At 36.5% G+C, this 19,779-nt stretch overlaps 1 protein-coding gene across 1 annotated transcript in view; it reads right to left on the reverse strand.

The window, feature by feature from the left end:
- Positions 1-1,012: 1,012 nt before the first annotated feature.
- The window catches only part of LOC306870447 (sodium/potassium/calcium exchanger 3-like), a gene marked incomplete at both ends in the record, with an annotated part of 39,925 nt that continues 21,158 nt past the window's right edge, over positions 1,013-19,779 (reverse strand). The window contains 13 exons of the mRNA XM_079417738.1: positions 1,013-1,123; positions 3,099-3,164; positions 3,246-3,358; positions 6,324-6,438; positions 6,580-6,746; positions 7,825-8,044; positions 11,723-11,880; positions 12,002-12,156; positions 16,052-16,105; positions 16,334-16,359; positions 16,519-16,593; positions 16,763-16,866; positions 17,722-17,806. Coding sequence (XP_079273864.1) covers positions 1,013-1,123; positions 3,099-3,164; positions 3,246-3,358; positions 6,324-6,438; positions 6,580-6,746; positions 7,825-8,044; positions 11,723-11,880; positions 12,002-12,156; positions 16,052-16,105; positions 16,334-16,359; positions 16,519-16,593; positions 16,763-16,866; positions 17,722-17,806 — 1,449 coding nt within the window. The remainder of the gene's footprint in view (positions 1,124-3,098; positions 3,165-3,245; positions 3,359-6,323; positions 6,439-6,579; positions 6,747-7,824; positions 8,045-11,722; positions 11,881-12,001; positions 12,157-16,051; positions 16,106-16,333; positions 16,360-16,518; positions 16,594-16,762; positions 16,867-17,721; positions 17,807-19,779) is intronic.

A 19,779-nucleotide genomic window follows, 5' to 3' on the forward strand; every position in this document is an offset into this window, starting at 1 on the left:
TGTTTTTTTTTTAAATGTTGTAGATTTAAGTAGCAAATTAGAATCGCTAAAATTAATACATACAGTTTTTAAATAACGGAAGAATATGTAAAAGTATGGTATTTGGGGTAAAAAGCACCCCTGCTGTTGGGGTTAAAGGTGCACAGTAATTAACATGATAATTAATAGATGGCTGACTTTTCCATTTGTTCACATGACATGGTTAGATTCAGATGGTAAATATCATATAATATGTTGGGTGTCCGTTTTAAGAGATAATCACCATGTTTAGAATGAAACCATCATATTTAAAAACATGATATTAAACATATCATATAATAAAATATAATTTGTTGTTACTACCGTAAATAGATATTCAATTATTATTTGATCTCCTTCAATGCTTTCAGAATCTTTACTTATTAAAGTGATTTTGTTTCTGTATTTTAAAATATATATTTTATATTAACACTTGAATTATTTATATTCACATTTTCAAAATCTGTTGCTCCATTAATGTTCAATACAAACTTATATATTTTTTATGCAATTATACATTTTAGGCGCAGCGATTAGAAATGTTTTTCTTAAGGTGTGCCTTTAGCCCCATTGTACCCTGCTCTTTTTAAAAGTGTACTAATATGTAATTATTTTTCACAAGGGTAAAATACTGTCAAGAAGAATTACTAAGCAGCTAAACAATGTCTGACTGTAATACTTCTGTGCTCTTGTAAGTCGTCAGCATCCTGGATCGACTGAAGACAGAAACCATTATACTATACAGAAAACCTTCCAGCTTGAAGCAGTGCTTTATTAATTATTCAAAAACCTTATCTGTTTCTGCTGTGGACAGAACAAAGGACTGACCGGATCTTGAATCCCATTCTGAGGTTGTTTCTGTAGAGCACTAAATGTCCTCTTGCTGCTATTCTGTACGCAGGCGTGAAATCAGCCAAGATTTAGCACCTGATCTACAGTAAAAGCACTATAATAATGAAACCACAACAAGAACGCACCGAAGAGTGTGAGGCCTCTAGAGCTGACCGAAGAGGATGGAGCAGAGCAGAAAGATGGAGTAAAGAAACATGAGACCAAGGCCTAATCTCCGATCCAGCTTCCAGCCGTTCAGATGCACGCTCAGGACCTACAAGACACACAGAGACAACATGGAAACTAATAACATTGTGTATGTGTGTAATCAGGGTGCGATTGGGGGATTTCACTGCCTCTGCTTTTAAATCCCATTTTCTGGTCATTCATTTTTTATTCCAGCTTCTGGTCAGACAGGATGCATTTCCCATTTCTGACAGTAGAAGGTGATGTACGTTTTCCTACCGGCATATTAAAACACGTCTTATAGATTAATCTGAGTGAAACATGAGTAATCTGAAATATTACGTTAGAATTTTAGGTCTAATGTTTGTACAGGTCACCGGTTTCACTAGCAATTGCCATCATTATTTTTAGCATTTCAATTAATTAATTAATATAATGAATCTAATAATTAAATTAAAGGGGTCATATGATGCTATTTTAAAGATCATTATTTTGTGTATTTGGGTGTAACAGAATATGTTGACATGCTTTAATGTTCAAAAAACACATTATTTTTCAAATACTGTACAGTATTGTAGTTCCTCTATGCCCGCCTCTCTCAAACATCGTTTTCTACAAAGCCCCTCCTTCCGACAAACACAGTCTGCTCTGATTGGCCAACTGACCCAGTGCATTGTGATTGGCTGAACACCACAAGCGCGCGTCGGAAATGTAACGTCCCTTACCATAATCGCAAGCTTCAGCTGTCCAGTTAGTTTTATCAGTTCAAGCCCGAAAGGGGAACAGAGTCACATATAATGCTCGTATGTATTTGCAATACACAAGCCGCGATTAAGATGATTTCTGACAGGCTGTACACTCTGCTGTGATGTGACCCTGTTCCCCTCAAACACACACATGACACTCACACACACTACACGCAACATTTGAACAGTCAGTAGCAAATAACAAAACATACTTACAGTCGCTGATTCAGAAGCACCAGATTGTCATAGCAAAGTCAGAATTGACCCTTTTTTTTAAAAATAGCCTTCGTGCATAGCCAGTCTTGTACTCTCCTAGGTTCACAAAACTCTCGTCCATTTGGGTTGTGCTGTTCTGTTGTAAACAAATCTTAACAATGATTCTTAAATGCATCTACTTTCAGAAGGCCAAATAAAGTGCTTTTGCTTTCGCATAGAAACACAGCGTCTCCCTGACACGACTGCATCAACACTACTGCGGTTACTAAAACCACGGCTTCTTTCCTTGCGTGAACATTTGGCGGCATTGCACAAATATTTCCACATTGTGACATAGACATGTGGGGGCGTGTTTGAATGAGCCGTTTTAGGGGGGCGTGGATGAGTCTTTATAACTTTTATAAAGAATATCTCTTTGGGTTTGAGACTTTAGTCTTTGCAACTTCAAGGACCTCATCTCTGCACAAACAGCTTGTAACACTCCAAAGAGAAAGGAAAACGTGAAATCGCATCATATGACCCCTTTAATATAATATTTCAATCAGTTAATTCGCATTAAATATTGGTATGTATTTTTACTATTCATTTTTATAAGAATTACACTGTATTCTCTAAACTACACTGTCTAAATTTCTACGTTTAATTAAAAATTTTGAAATTCTTGTTCAAATATTACCCCCCCCCCCCCCCCCCGCCCATATACAATGCTTTACACAACATAATATTGAAATGATTTATAAATTCAAGTACACTTCAGTCCAGAGAAATGTTGCAAATTGCACATTTATTTACTTTAATTTTAAACTCAATTGAATATTAGCTTTTCATCAACTCATGAACCCACTGCAGTTCCCTCACCAGCCTTTTGGGAAACCCTACATGAACAGTGTAGGCAGTGGTCCATGTGAGATGAGCTCAGTGTAGATTTCTGTGAACTATTCATCTATCTTTTCTGGAATATTTTTTAAACTGATTTGCCAATTAAGCCTGTGAGATCTGTGGCTGTGCAAGATCTTAACAATTCTAGAACCCCAAAAGAAGCTGCAGACCAAATATGCTGTATGTTCTTGTATGTAGTGATTATGGGTAGGCATTACTCACCGTGAGGAAGACTGATGCGAGCAGCAGGATGACAGAATAGACCAGGCCTTTATTATTGATGAATACCTGACAAAAGACACAGAGCAGTCAGAGGAAAGCATCAGCGGGAACACTGCATCTGAACTGGATGAACAGTAAACAGCTCACTGCTGATCCATAGTCTACTACAAGTGTCCTCAGAGCCCAGGGGAAGCCCAGTCCCAGCAGGATGTCAAAGATATTGCTGCCGATGGAGTTCGACACTGCCATGTCCCCCATTCCTGAGAAACAAAATACAACCAGAATGTAATTAATTTTACAAATAGCATGCTAAAACAAGCTAGCGATATGTTGAAACATCAAAATGTTAAAACATGCTAGCAACATTCTATAACATACTAAAATGCTAGCAATGTTCAAAAACATGCTATCGATATTCTAAAACATGTTAGCAAAATGCTAAAACATGTTAGCTATCTATCGACTATCTGGCCTTAAAACCTTCAAAATTATACCTTTTAAAAATTGTTTAATTTAAAATCTTTAAACAATCTTCAAACTTCAATATTTTAAAACTAGGGAGTCACGTGACGTGCTCATGAATCTAGTCGCACTTGAGTAGAGCTCCGTACGTTTGGCTCTTTTTGCAGTTTATTTTCATTTATTTTAAGTTTTATTCATTAATAATACTTTCACTGATGGCATACAATCGGAAACAGCAGGAGTTGTCTCCGTCGGCTTCTCCGATTAAGAAGAAATCCAAGTCACCGAACTCAAGCGATATGATGGACAAGATGGCGAACACTGTTACACACTTTGAGGACATTCTAAGAACCGAGTTGACGGCGATGAGGAACGAGTTTGCTTCTCACATGTCAGTTGATCAGTCTCTATGCTCTAAACTGGATCTTCTTACAGGGGAGATGAGAGAACAGAAGAAGGTTGTTGCAGATCATGATAGGTGCGTTGTGGCGCTTGAGCAACAGGTTGTGGACTTACAGGATCACAATAGGTGCAGCAATCTGTGTCTGGTTGGATTGCCTGAAGGTTCTGAAAAGGACGACCCTATGGGCTTTTTGAAAAGATCGCTACCTACGTGGCTCCTGTCTCTGGCGGGCAAAGAGATTGAAGTGGAGCGAGCGCATCGCGTGTACACAAGGCTCTAAACCACGGGGTTTCATCTGTAAACTCCTGCGGTACACGGATAGGGAGCTCATTCTGCGGGCCGCCAGACTTCATGCCCCGGTGAAAACTTCCGATGGAGCAACGCTGTCTTTCTTTCCAGATTTTTCTCCAATCACCGCAAAAAGAAGAAGTGCATTTGCGCCTTTGCCTTTATCCTGCAACACTGAAGGTCATTCTCAATCAAGGTGAAACTAAAATGCTACATTCCCCAGAAGAAGCAAGAGATTTTCTCAGATCCCATTCATCCACCAACTCTCAGTGAACTCCAGCCGGACATTTGCTGTCTAATCGGAGAAGAGATGCTCTAAATGGTTAGGTGACTGTGTCTTTCACTGTTCAATTTAATGCTCACTTCTTAATTCATAGTTCATTGTGCACACAGTATCGCTTACTGATTATGATATTTTATTTATGTTTCTAGTTGTATTCCTTCTCTCTCTCTCTCCCTTTTTTTATTTATATATTTATTTATTAATTTATTATAATTTTTTTAAATAGAAATACTACCTAGTCAGTATGTGACTATGGGGCCAAATGTTGGCGCTACAGTAATGTGCAGGGTTTTGTTGACGTCACGGACCATATTAAGGGGTGCTGCTGGCAGATCAAGGTTTGTTCTTGGTTTGATCTGCCATAGATCATGGGAATGTTTGTTTTTTCGAGTGGTAACGGGGAGGGTGGGGGGTGGTTTAATGGTAGACTCAACTGGTTTTATTCTCAAACTTGTATTTGGTCTTATTATGCAGTAATTCTGTTTGATACCTACGACTGACCTTAATATTCTGAGTTGTAATATTAATGGGCTAAATGGCCCTCACAAACGTACAGGTTTTCTGGATTTTTTGCGAAGAAGAAAGCTTGATATAGTGTTAGTTCAAGAATCCCATTGAAAGAGGAGGATACACGCAGGTGTAATAAGTGTTATGAAGTGGTATCTCACTCATCTTCAGACTCTAAAACCAAGGGTGTCCTAATATTGGTGCGGAGGACTTTACATATTAATATTTCAGACAAAGGTTGTGATACAGATGGTAGAATAACACATATAAAAACAATAGTGGAGAATAGGAATATTTTATTTCTCCTTTCTCCTATTGTGTACTCCTGACCCTACTTTTTTCTGTTTTGTCAAACTATCTCTTGAAATTTTCGGATTTTGACATTTTATTGGGTGCAGATACAAATTCTGTATTGTCGCATGTCCTAGATAGATTTGGACCAAAGGAATCACACTCTCAAAGTATTTTTAATTTTTTTCTTCTGAATATGAATCGGTCATCTTCTCCTAAGCGTAATTTCTGTTTGCAAGGATCTTTAGGAACGTTTTCGCATTGATTTGTTTTTTTTGGGGAGTGCCCTTCTCTCTCATCTTTTTGGACTTTTAGCTCTCACAGGACCTGTTATATTTGTTGGGTACTGAGATATGTTTGACTCCGAGCCAGTTTTTCATGAATGACTTTTGGGACTTCACCTTGTCCGTCCAACAAAGATGTTTACTGTTAGCTGCTCTCACAGCAGCAATAAATTGCTGGTCAACCATTGGAATAACTCTCAACTTCTTTTGTGCATGGATCTAGTGTGGAAACTGTAAGTTTGTGTCATTCAGTGTTTGATGTTGTGTCATCTTTTTTGGAATCCATGTGAAAATTATTTTATTGTGGGTTCTGAATTTGTTTTTTGTTTGTTACTGCTGTTTCAGGAAGAAAATGTAATAAAAAGTTGTTAACAACAACAAAAAAAAAGATTTTAAAACTACTTTAAACTTTTCGTCGGGCTTTCTCAAGCCAACACCAAAGTTTGTCTTGACATTTTTTTTATATATAGTTTAAAACTACTCCATAATGAAATATTTATATGAATTTCACTGAATTTAATTTATTTGAATTTTACTTCATTTCTATTTCAAATTGATAATTCTACATCCTTTCTGCAACCTCAGATCAAATTCAGACATGGAATTAGAATTTTAAAGACATTCTTTGTATTAGGCAACAAAACTTATATTAAAGATAATAAAAGCATGCATACAAACTATTTATTATGCATATAAAGGTTACACACCTTGACGGGCAACAATGAGGCTCGCCATGCAGTCGGGTACACTAGTGCCAGCAGCCAGGAAAGTGATTCCCATGATGTAATCAGGAATATCTAGTGTGTAGCTGATGATGGTGACCTGCAAAACACGCCACATAATGACAAAAATCTGAATAATCCACCAACAATCCAAATGGAATGAGAAGAGAGTAAAGATATGGTATGTTTGGTACAAATATGGTATATTTAATACAAATGTCTATTTATGATCTTCCCTTACCATCCACACCATGAAGTAGGAAAAAATAGCGATCCAGAGGGTTGAAGCAATGAAAGTGATCATGAACCAGCGATGCCAACGTGGCAAAACACAGTTAGGCACTGTGTAATACAGCAGAACAGCCAGCGGCCAGGACACAAGCCACTTCAGACGCGCACAGGAGCCCGCTAATGCACACAAGATACAGAGACTAAATAACCACAAAATATTCTCAAAGCACTATTTTAATTACTTCTGAATCCATTTTTTGGAAGAAAAACACACACACGCACACTCATATATATATATATATATATATATATATATATATATATATATATATATATATATATATATATATATATATATATATATACACACACACACACACATATATATAAATATATGCATGTAGGCCTATGTTTGTATATATACACATTTATTTATTGAAATGGACAATAATGGTCCTATCAGAATAGTTTGCCCAAAGATGAAAATTTGCTGAAAAATGTGTCGTCCATTTGCCGTCCAAGATGTAGATGAGTTTGTTTGTTCATAAGAACAGATTTGGAGAAATGTAGCATTGCATCACTTGCTCAGCAGTGGATGCTCTGCAGTGAATGGGTGCCGTCAGAATGAGAGTCCAAACAGCTGGTAAAAACAATCACAATAATCCACACCACTCCAGTCCATCAGTTAACATCTTAAGACAAAAGCTGCGTGTTTGTGAGGTAGAAATTCATCATTAAGACATTTTCAACTTCAAACCATTGCTTTCGGCTAAAATATCAGTCCTCTATCCATAATATTGCTTTCGCCGATGAAAATGTCATCTCTTCGGAGTGGTGTGGATTACTTGTGGATTATTGTGATGTTTTTATCAGCTGTTTGGACTCATTCTGACGGCACCCATTCACTGCAGAGGATCAGTAGCTGAGTAAGGGATGCAATGCTACATTTCTCCAAATCTGATCTGGTGAAGAATCTACTCATTTTAGATGGCCTGAGGGTGAGTACAATTTCATTTTTGGCTGAACTGTTCCTTTAACGTGAAGCTGCTTTAAAATAATCTGTTTTGTGTAAAGCACTATATAAATGAATGTGACTTGATTTGACTTGACATTACATACAGTTGTATACATATTAGATAAAGGTAACTAGAGATTCTTTAAGGCCTACCAAAAGCAGCAGAATAAACCAATAAGCAAAACCTTCTGCATGTTTTAACACTAATAATTTGAATTAGGTCGGGTTTCATGCACTAACCAGGAAAATGGAAAGGCTTGAACATTTCGTCCCCATCCTCATCCTCTTCTTCAGGCTGAGAGTTTTCCACCTCCACCTTCACTCCTTTCTTACCATCCGTCGTTTCTGTGTCCTCGGCTGTCTGCTGTGCTTCAACACTTCCTCCGTTTACGATCCCGCTAGAGCTGAAAGTCTTCACTGAGGTCCTGCTCATCTCATCCTCCCGGAGCAGCCTCTGTCTCTGAAAAGAGCAAAGGAAAAGAGAGGAATTTACATTTTGTTGTGCCATTAGTGTTAATGGCAGTTGCATCATACAGGGTAATTAAAACTAAAATGTTCTTGTAAAACATGCTCCAATAATGTTTTATTCATAATTTATAGTGTACTTGAAAGTTTTGTGACAAAAAATACATTATTAATTTTGACAAACTTTCCTTTTTATTCTATGATATATAGAACATATGATATGCATGATAAAAATAATTGATCAGACATATTTGTCTTCAGTACTATCAAAACTATTACAGCTTTTCTCAATTGCTTTGGCTCAGTTCTCAAATAAGAGTTCTTTTTTTTTTTTGCAGATTTCTGAACAATAAGTTTCTTGTTCACATCAGATTTGAATTTCTTATTGATTTAAGCAAATTGCGTGTGTTTTGGCACGTGTGCAAATAAGTGCAATTGTCTAAAATTTGCACAATAACTAAATTCACATGGCTTGTTGATCAAAACTGATGAGTTGATTCTCAGTGAAACTGTCAAACTCTTCACAACTGCTAAATGTTCTTTCATCGAATGAGCCATCACATGCAAAACGAGCCATTCAATTATCAAAATCTGGCAATTATGGTTGCAAAGGGGTGGAAAATTTCTTGTAAATTTCCTGAAAGTTTCCAGAATTTTTGGACAATTTTGTGATTTTTTTTGGACACTTTTGGAAAACATTTGTACATTTTCAGAAACTTTTGGAAAGTTTCCAGAAATTCACTGGAATATTGCCCCTTTGCAACCATGCCATTGTAATGAAATAGGGATCACAATGACAAACTATTTTCCTGTTTAACACTGTAAAGTTGCTTTGACACAAACAGTATTGTATAAAGCACTATATAAAAATAAAGGTGACTTGACATGACAATGCTGCCAATCAATCAAGTTTGGAAGCATATTGATATATATATATATATATATATATATATATATATATATATATATAGAGAGAGAGAGAGAGAGAGAGAGAGAGAGAGAGAGAGAGAGAGAGTTTACCCAGCACAATCACTACAATTTTTTGGTGTCACTTTGGTGCTCAAAATTTATTATGCAGTTCTCTGTACAATAGTCTTACTCCTCAAAACATCTAGTCATTAGTTCATCGTATCAGTCATTAAATGCAAAATGAACTGTCAAGCATATTTTCTGCACCTTTCTATTAGAATTTTTGTAAATTTTCCATGAATTGTGCAGGTGAATCTTGACTTTCACTAATGAAGAGAATATAGATCAACCAATGATCACAATGAACAGCGTTGACTTTTCCCAATACATTTTTACCTACTGTTGAAATATGCATCTACAGTTTTTCTCATTTGCTTTGGTGCATTTGCCGAATCATCCTTAATATTTTCAAAAGAAGTATGTGCATTTCTCAAAACAATTTGTACAAACAGCACCACACAATGGATTTCCTGCAGAAGCCTGTATCTTACTCAAAATCTTTAGTTCATCTCTCAACAGTATTTATGTCTATGAAGATATCAGTGCATTAGAATGAAAAGTCCTTGTGTCATTGTTCACAAACAAGATAGTCAAAATGTTTAGTCATGTTGTCAGTATAACAGTGCACTCTGTTAGTATTACCTGATGTAAACTATGGCAACAGTTTGGATGACAGTTACTGTACTGAAATGCAGAAGGCTGCGCTTCTTATGCATGCCATATATCCATTTGATAAGTACACATTTACATGTTACTGTATGTGGGGCACTGACTGAAAGAGACTGGATAAGATTCACAGTTAAACTTGAGCTATTTCAGAGAACTGGTTAATCATTGGTTGATCTATATTCTCTTCATTAGTGAAAGTCAAGATTCACCTGCACAGTTCATTGCAAATTTACAAAAAAGTCTAAAAGAAAGGTGTAGAAAATATGCTTGACAGTTTATGACAACTAGATCAAGCATTTTACATTTAAAGAGTTAGTTCACTCAAAAATGAAAATTAGCCTGTGTTTTACTCACCCTCGAGGCATTCTAGAAGTATGTGACTTTTTTGTTTCAGACGAATCCAGTCAGAGTTATATTAAAAATTGTCCTGGCTATTCTAAACGTTATCATTGCAGTGGGCGCATGTTTCTGTTCAACAGTCCACAAGATGTCAAATAAAGTGCGCGTACCCATAATAAAATGTGCCTCACACGCAGGGCCACATTAAGACCGGTGCTATGACTTACTGCATCCCCCCCCCCCCCCATCACAATAATGATATAGACATAGCTTTAAATAGGATTTTTATCCTATCAACATTTTTGATGCACTGAAATTTCATAATTCTTGCTGATAATTTCAGTATCACAAAAAATAATACTATAGCCTAAGTAAAACCAAGCTTACCGAAGACAAGTAAACAGTCACAAATTACAAGAGAAGATAAGAAATCGAGCTACTTGAAAAACGTAAAGCACTGAATAAAAACATTATATTGTATAAAGTAAATGTACAAATAGACTAAATAGTCTTCACTGTATAAATTCAATATACATTCATTCTTACTTATATTACAAAAGTGATTCAGTCAAGGACAGGGAGTGATTTTCTTTCTGATGTTTGATTTACATTATTGACACAAATGGCAACATTAGCTATATTAGGCTACTTTCTAGGAATAGTTCACCCAAAAATGAAAATTCTGTTGTTTTTCTAAACCTGTATGAGTTTCCTTCTGCTGTTGAATGCAAAAGAATATATTGAGAACCATACTGGTAACCAAACAATTGCTGCATGACTTTCATAGTATGAATAAAAAGAAGAAAAAAAAAAAACACTACTGGAGTCAATGGGAACCAGAAAATGTCTCTAGGTCATGTATGTAACCCTAGTTCCTCGAGGGAACGAGACGCTGCGTCAGAAAACGCTAGGGGATACAAGTGCTCTGAATACAAGTGTAATCTGTCCAATGGATGGGCGAGACGTCACGGGCGAGGTGACGTAATGACCAGCTGGTATAAAAGCACGTGCGGTGAGAGAGCGTACAGTTTCCTCGTTGAGGGAGCTCTGGATTGGAGGATGGTCTCAACAACCTCAGTTGAGAGACCGGAAGCTATGAGCTGTGTCCCCTCAGGGGCCACACCCACAGCTTCCACAACTCCGGCCGGGGGTACACAAGGGTGCCCTCTGCCTGTGAGAGGAGATCTCTCCTGACGGGAATCTCCCATGGAGAGCCGGCGAGGAGAGAAATAAGATCAGAGAACCATACTCGGCTCAGCCAGAACGGGGCTACTAGCAGCAGCCGAACCCCGTCCCGGCGCACTCTCTCCAGAACAGAGTTTGTTATACGGCTCAGGTTCAGTGATCAGCAGTAAAACAGTGATTCTGTTCAAATTCCCTATAAAATCATAAATGATTCCCTTTGAGCTAAATTAAACTATTTGCTTTAAATTACATATTAATATTATGTTTATTACGTTAAAAAGGGTAAGACTATTGCACAGAGAACTATATAATACATTTTGAGCAACATGACATTAGCAACTGATAATGTAGGAAACCGCTGACAAATATACATACTCAATTGGATGAATGTACCAAAGCAGTTGCTTGTTCAAAAGAATGAGAAACTGCTTTCATGATGTGAACAAGCGACTAGATGATGTGGAGATTGAACAAGTAGTTTTGAGAATTTAAAAGTGATATTGGAGTTCACCTCACTGATGAGCATGCGTCCGGCCATAGTGAGACGGGTGCGTGGTGAGAAATGCGGTGTGATCATGACACGCAGTCCAGCCTCTGGGAATGAGAGCTGGTGTGGTCTCAAGATGAGCAGCTCATCCACCATCACTACTGAAGACTCCTGTCCTGAACCTGCTGGAGCTGAGAACAAACCCAAAAACCACTTCTGCTTCAGGACCCAGACTTCACATTGGACATGCATGTTATGAGAACCAATGCATTTCATGCAAAACAAAAGCAATTCAAAACATACATGCATGAGTACCTTTCCTCAACAGCACCATGGAGGTGTTACCGTTTGTTCCTGCTTCATCAGCCTCTTTATCTCTGGGCGTTTGTCTCCTGACACAGCACTGGCCCGGACTGCCACATGACCTCTGGACAAAGCTGGCAATCTGACTGTTGAACCTGAAAATGAGATTAAGTCAAAATATCTTTGCAAAGTATAAGGGGTTTTTCATGCCTTTTAGAAGACGTTGCACAATTTCATGCTTTTCATCTTCAGAAAGATCTTTCTTCCTCCCTATATTGCATGAAAACTAACTTGTTTAATGATGTGTGACAGTCTCTTTAAGTAGGGTTTCCATTTACCAGGCAAAGTATTTAACAAATAAGACTGATAACAGTTATACAAAAAGACATGAGAAATAAAACAAAAACACTTTCTTTAAAAAACAAATATATGAATGTTAATTTTACTGAAATTCTACTGATCTGTCACTTTCATAATAATTTGGAACAATGTGTGTGTTTCTCTCTCTCTCTCTCTCTCTCTCTATATATATATATATATAGACCCACTTTATATTAAGTGTCCCAAACTATTATGTACTTAAATTTCAAATAATCATTTGATACAATGCACTTATTGAGTACATACGTATATTTAAAAATACCTTCCCCTAATTGTTTATGCATAATGTCTTTATTTACATCTATAGTTACAGTCAACCCTACCCTTTTAACCTAACCAGACCACTACTTACCCATATCCCAGCTCAATAACAGAAAAAGTGATTTGCAACACAACATGAACACAATAAGTACACTGACGTACAAAACAATTAATTATTTTTAAACTAAGTAAACACACACACACACATACACACACACACACACACACACACACATGGGACGCCTATGGGACTCTCCATAGGCGTAATGGTTTTTATACTGAACAAACTGTGTGTGCTATTGCCCTACACCAACCCTACACCTAAACTTAGCCCTCACAGGAGACTTTGTGCATTTTTAGATTTTCAAAAAAACACTATTTAGTATGTTTTTTAAGCCTTTTGAATTACGGGGACATAGGCAGTGTCCTCATAAACCACCTTCATATTGTAATACCTCTGTCATACCCATGTCATTATACAAATTTGTGTCCTCATAAACCACATAAACATGCACACACACACACACACACACACACCTTGTATAATTTTAGCACCCTCTAGTGGGACGGTTTTTAAATCCGTATATATCTGTGCTTTGTGTTTCTTAAACAAACCTTAATCACATTGCATGTAAGTATTCAGTGCTACAAACATATTATATGCACAGTGTAAAAGCCCCTATTAACAAACCATATACAACTTTTGCCTAAAACTCCTAATTTGCTGTGTATTAAAAGTTAGTAGAGTAGTTGTTAAATTTAGGTATTGGGTTGGATTAAGGATGTAGATTACGTCATGCAGAATATGTGCTTTATAATACAAATAAACAGCCAATATGTTAATAATAGGCACGCTAATAAGCAAGTTACCAAAATTTATCTTACTAAATTGAATCACATATTTTCAGTGCTTATCAGTATTACCAACATACATGCTTATCTCTGAAGCTTCGATCATTATTTAAAATAGAAATACAAATAAATGGTCAATTATTCATAATATATATTTTAATGTATCAATTCTGCAGTTTCACAGTTGCCTCATAAACTTCAAAAGCTTCTCCAAAGGTTTTTGAGTTGCTGTTTCTTTTTAAGGCATCTGCTGGCGACATAAAGCACACCAGCATCCAAATCAACATATTCTTCATCTTTTCAATAGGGCTGTTGTATCTGTATTGGGTAAATATGTAATATATTGAAATATCAGCGTCTCTGTGACAAAACATGCTTCAGCTTCCCTCCTCCAACAAAACAGAGAGGAGGGATGTTTATCTGAGGCTCGAACAGCTCAAGCCTCCCCTAATGGCCTTAAAAGGTGCTTAATGAAGGTTGTTGTCATGTAGAAGATCCTTATCTCTCTAGAAGCGGTGTCGTCTCTACAACACTGTTACTCATCAGCTCTCCTTTCCAAACAACACATGAAACGTGCTGCTCTCTCTCATACACATGCAAGAGGTGGTGTGCATTTGCAATTGCAAAGCAATAAAGAGAAGAGAAGCTTGCAAACTGATTTGATTGAAGCTATAGGGAGGTCTGTGTAAATGTAGAGCGGTCTGGGCTATTATTTGATCTTGAAGATGATTTTCAAACTCTTGAAACTTCAATTTTAGAGTAAAACTCCCAGAAAAAAAGCAGAGTACTTCAGTATTAATGTTATGATTGTTACATTACAACTTTCCTGGTTTCCCCCCAAGGTTTCTTCCTTTAAAACTTCCTCTAGGGAGCTTTTCTGTAACACTTCAGGCAGTTTTCAGGCACAAATTTCAGTAACACTGCTTTGTTAAAAGTGATATGCTAATAAACTTACTCAACAAATGTCTTTTTTTTATGAACATATTATTAGGTTCTCTCCTGTTGTGAAGTATTTTAGTAATAGTACTTTATTACTTTAAGCATATTTTGTACTGAAATATTTGCAACTGAATACATTTAATAATACATTTCAAAGATAATAATAATAAAATTAACAATAATTACATTATTTTTATTCAATTAGTTGTTAAAAAGTACATATTTTTAAATCCCTTGTGAAAAAAGTACACTTTAGCATATATCCTAATTTAAGTATACTTATTATGACATACTTTGAAAGTACAAACTGAATGTAATGTTTCTGAACACTTAATTGCAATTACTGTAAATGGAAATGTATTATAAATTGAATTTATACTAAATGCAATTAGCAATGTTTTTGACCCACTTAAGTAGGACTTAAGTACATCATTATCTGTAATTTCATGATTATTTCTGTTGTCTTTGGAATATGAAATTTTACAAACTATTAATTTGACATCATTACAAACGCCACTTAAGTATGTTAAGAAACATTAAAGTATCTCTAATTTACTTAAGTGGCCTTTTATTTAATTAATAATACTGTATATAATCTGCAAGTACAGTTTTTTTTTTCAATATATATACTATACATGCACATTCAATATAATTAAGAGCACTTATTTTTCATGGGGGATTCATCTCACAATACTTAAGTTAATTTCTATGGCCAGTATCTGTGGCCTGTCTTTCATTAGATAACTGAATTTTCTGTCTCTCAAATTGCAAAAAAAGAACGAAAAATGTGTTTTCAGTAAGACAATTGCAGTGGAAGTCTAACAAAGATAGCCAAAGGGTTTAAAAGTAGAAATTTGAAACGTATTTTTAAGTACTTTCCTTTTAATGTTTTATAAATCTTCTTTAGGCAGGGCTGCTTTTCTACGTGGTTTTGACACTGTACTTGTTTTACAACTGGTTGTCTCAAAATGGTATGATGAAGTTTACTTTCTCTGGTGAGGCTAGTTAATAAGCCAACTAAGTCTTTTTTTAATATTTATTTTTGGTGTTTTTTGTCTTTATTACAATAGGACAGTGTAGAGGAGACAGGAAGCAATGTGTGAGTGAGAGAGGGGGGTGGGATCAGGAAAGGTCCATTCGATCTCAGCGCACTGCCCACTAGGCTAACGGCGCCGACAAAGACAACTAAATCTTGATTGTCTCAAAAAGTTAAATTTTTCCCCTCATACACCTAGCAGTGTCAACATTTCATCTGAAGAGTTCATCTGAGTTTCCTCAAGTTCAGTTTGTGCCTTAATGTAGCACTCTTTAACTAGCATTCCTTAAAAAATGAAAATACACCAAAATTACTGACATGCTTGTGACCAAGTTTTTACTGACAACCAAGACCAAAAGGATCAATTTTCACAGTGTTCTAGCATGAATTGTGCGATGAAGTGTGTGAAAAAATAATGGACCTGGGTTTGGAGTTTTAGAAAATCTCGAAATATCTTCTAAAATGTTCCAAATATGGGCGATAAACGTAGAGGCACCTGAATACTTTAAGAACACTATTACACTCTCTAAATACACTGTGAAGGTATTCAGTATTACCCGAGTATACTGCGTGATACTCACTTCATGATAAGGATGTAGACTCCATACATGGAGATCAGAAGCATAGATTCCCACCTGTAATAATGCATTAATGATACAAAGATTATTAAAACAGCTCTCATATGCGTTCGTGAACATTGCATACATGCAGTTAGCAAACGCTTCATCAAAAAAACAATTAAACAATGATATTAACTTCCTAATGCTTCTAGATAATTACAGTACTGTAATACCTCTGCAAATGCAATACAATGTTTCTCATCCACTTGAACATGTGGACACGGGTGTAGTTATGAGACTTACCATACAACTCTTTCATCATAGATAACCTGGATAAAATGAAGAAAACGAAGTGGTAAAATGACAAGAAGTTTCTGATGAATTTATCACAGAAGTAAATCTACAGACAAGTGCTGGCATTAGTGCTGACGCCATATTAATAATAGTAATACTGTTTCCTTCTCTTTTGTCCTCTCTCATAGACTCACCAAAATCAAGGCCAGCACTGAGAAGATGTAGTACAGCGAGTCTCTGAACAGAGACCACCAGGTCAGGACCACCGTCTTGAGCAGAAAAGGACAAAAGACACAAGAAACTGTGGCAATATGCATATTTTAAGTCTTCAATGTGATTCCAATGAACAATGGCTAAACTAAGTCTTTACGTGTGCATCTAATCATTAATATTTTGTAGCTACTTTGAATACTTTGATAGCAAGATGAATGTATCTACCTGACGGGCAAAGATGCCACACACTCCAATGATGACCAGTATGTTGAAGACAGCTGATCCAACAATGGTGCCAACGCCGAGATCTCCCTTCGTGATGAACACACCTGTCAGTCAAGCACATGAACAATGGTCCCATATGCGATACAAAATCATATTGATTTCACATTTTACTGTCTGGTATCAATTTTGAAATCAGAGGAATCGTTCAAATATATTAATATTCATCCCAGAAATGCACTGTTTGGCCATTTAACCCTATAAAACCTACTGTATCATATATGATATGCGAATTTAAAAGGTCTTTAAGTTAATGATACCGGTTGTACACAATCTACTACATGCTTTCTGTCGTCTGACTGATTAGTTTACACTTGTTTAGCAAGTAAAATTATTTTAATATAAAAGCACCTTCAGCTCTTGCTTCATGTGTTTGTTTATTTTTTCCTGTGCAATCTTTACAGATTTTTTCATAAAGTAAACATTAGAATAACTTTGATATTGTTAGTAATATTTCATGATGAACACTTACTGGACTGAAGCAACTTTTGTTTATTTTCATAAAAATGTATTCCTTAAGTATTTTTTTTGAAAAATCACGTTCAAATGAGAGTCTCATATATGATCAGCAAGCTTTTGAGGAATGTTTATTTGTTCATCTCTCAATCATCTTTGTATTGCATTGCATTATATGTTCTGAAACCACAGAGATTTGATCATAGAACTAAGCATTCAAATATAATCTTACTAAGACTATTGGGAGATATAGAGTGACAGCTGACATTTATAAGCCTTATGTTGTCCGCTTTACTGTTATAAAGATCTCTTTTATTTACATTACAAGCTTACTTGTAATGTAAATCATTGTATTAAGATGTACTGTAGTATATGTATATCTAGCATCTTATGTGAAATAAGTGGAGTGAAATGGAGGTTCAAAAATAGTGCAAAAGCGAACTTACCAATTAAGGAAGTAAATAATTCTGGAGCTGAACTTCCTGCAGCCATGAAAGTCGCCCCAGCCACATCTTCACTCAGCTGCAGATTCTAATCAAGAGCATCATATAAATGATTAATCATGAGTACTAGCAATAATGCGCAACTAATAAACTTTTCTCTTTGTCCTACACATTGTTTCAAGATATTTGTCTGCACTCATGAATACAGCATCAAGTGCCATGTACTTCAACCAATCTTCCCTTGTAAAAAAAAAAAATTATTAGAACACCTGACAGATCTGGAAAATACTGACCTTTTTTTACCTCCAAAACATGATTTCATTTCATAATGATCATGAAACATGCAGATGGTTGCTCTGAGACATATACCGTCTTTCGGATGAGACGTTAAACCGAGGTCCTGACTCTCTGTGGTCACTAAAAATCCCATGGCACTTCTCGTAAAGAGTAGGGGTGTAACCCCGGTGTCCTGGCCAAATTCCCTCTACTGGCCCTTATCAATCATGGCCTCCTAATAATCCCCATACACTTGATTGGCTCAATGACTCTCTCTCCTCTCCACCTGTAGCTGGTGTGTGGTGAGCGCACTGGCGCCGTTGTACTGTGGCTGCCGTCGCATCATCCAAGTGGATGCTGCACACTGGTGGTGGTTGAGGAGAGACCCCCCCACATGATTGTAAAGCGCTTTGGGTGTACAGCAATACACAATAAAGCGCTATATAAATGCATCATTCATTCATTCATTCATTCACATATCAGATGAAATGAGTCGTACTGTTTTTATCCACTTTTAACTTTAATATTTGGTATGTCCACCTTTTGCAGCAATTACAGCAGCATATCTCTCTGACAGTGTCAATATATTTCCTGAGAACTTCAACACTAATGTCATCCCATGCCTTCTGCAACTCAAGCCAAAGGCCTTCCTTTGAATGGACAATAGATCTGTCCAGTTCATTTTCCAACTCGCCCCAAATTTGCTCGATGGGGTTGCGGTCAGGACTTTGAGGGGCCAGTCCATCATTTTCAATGTTCCAGCAGATTCCCTCCGTCACAGGTAGTTCCGGCAATAGTTAGAAGAATATTTAGGGTTATTATTCGCTTGGCAAATAAATCCAATAAGACGACTCCCAGATGGTACTCCATGCCTCACCAGAATGTTGTGGTATACTTTCTTATCCATGAGACCTTAAGACTGAGAATTTTGAGATGCTTCACTTTTCTGTCTGAAAGTTTATTTTTCTACCTCTCCCCTTTCGGTTCTGGTGTGACTTGGTGGCATCATGGAGGTCTAAAATGTACTTTATAGCGCTTGGACTGCATCTCACGTCCTTGGCTATCCGGCGCTAACTCCAGCCAGCATCAAAAAGGGCCTTTATTCGAACCCGTTGCTCACTCGTTAGCTCCTTCTTCATCTTAACCATGTACAAAGACCAACATGTGCTTCAAGACTATTTCTAGAGAATTTGAATTTATACCAATTGGTGGTGTGGCCTCAGTGACAAACCCCTGATGTTACCCATCACTTAACGAGCAGGATAGGCCTTGTACATTCAAAGGAATCACACAGCTGTGTCCTAAGACCCTTGCATCACCATCAATTTAACCATGATCACACCTGACAATGATTACACAAGTAATTGGGCTACTTCTGTGAAAGAACATGATTGCGTGACATTGACAGTGAAATAGGCCTAGCTTGTTTTGTTGTTTGTAAGGAAAATGACCTAAATAATGGCTCTATTCTATGGTTTATAGAGCATAATGATAACTTTGTAGATATTTCATTTGTTTTATTGGTATTGTTATGGCCAATTCAACAAAAACAACTGAAACCTCTTAAATATGCCAAGTGTTCTAATAATTTTGGCCACCACTCTAATTGTATTGAATGTGCACTTGTAGTCTACTTCAAATCTTAACAGTCTACTTAAAAAAAACAGCACTTGCAGATAATATTATATTAATGAAATAAAAGATCACTTAAAGAGAGACAATTTCATGACGATGACTTCATGACTAACACACTTAAGTAAACTATTAAAAATCAATATGTCAAAT

This window comes from Barbus barbus (genome assembly GCF_936440315.1).
Source record: "Barbus barbus genome assembly, chromosome: 1".
Taxonomy (NCBI): domain Eukaryota; kingdom Metazoa; phylum Chordata; class Actinopteri; order Cypriniformes; family Cyprinidae; genus Barbus; species Barbus barbus.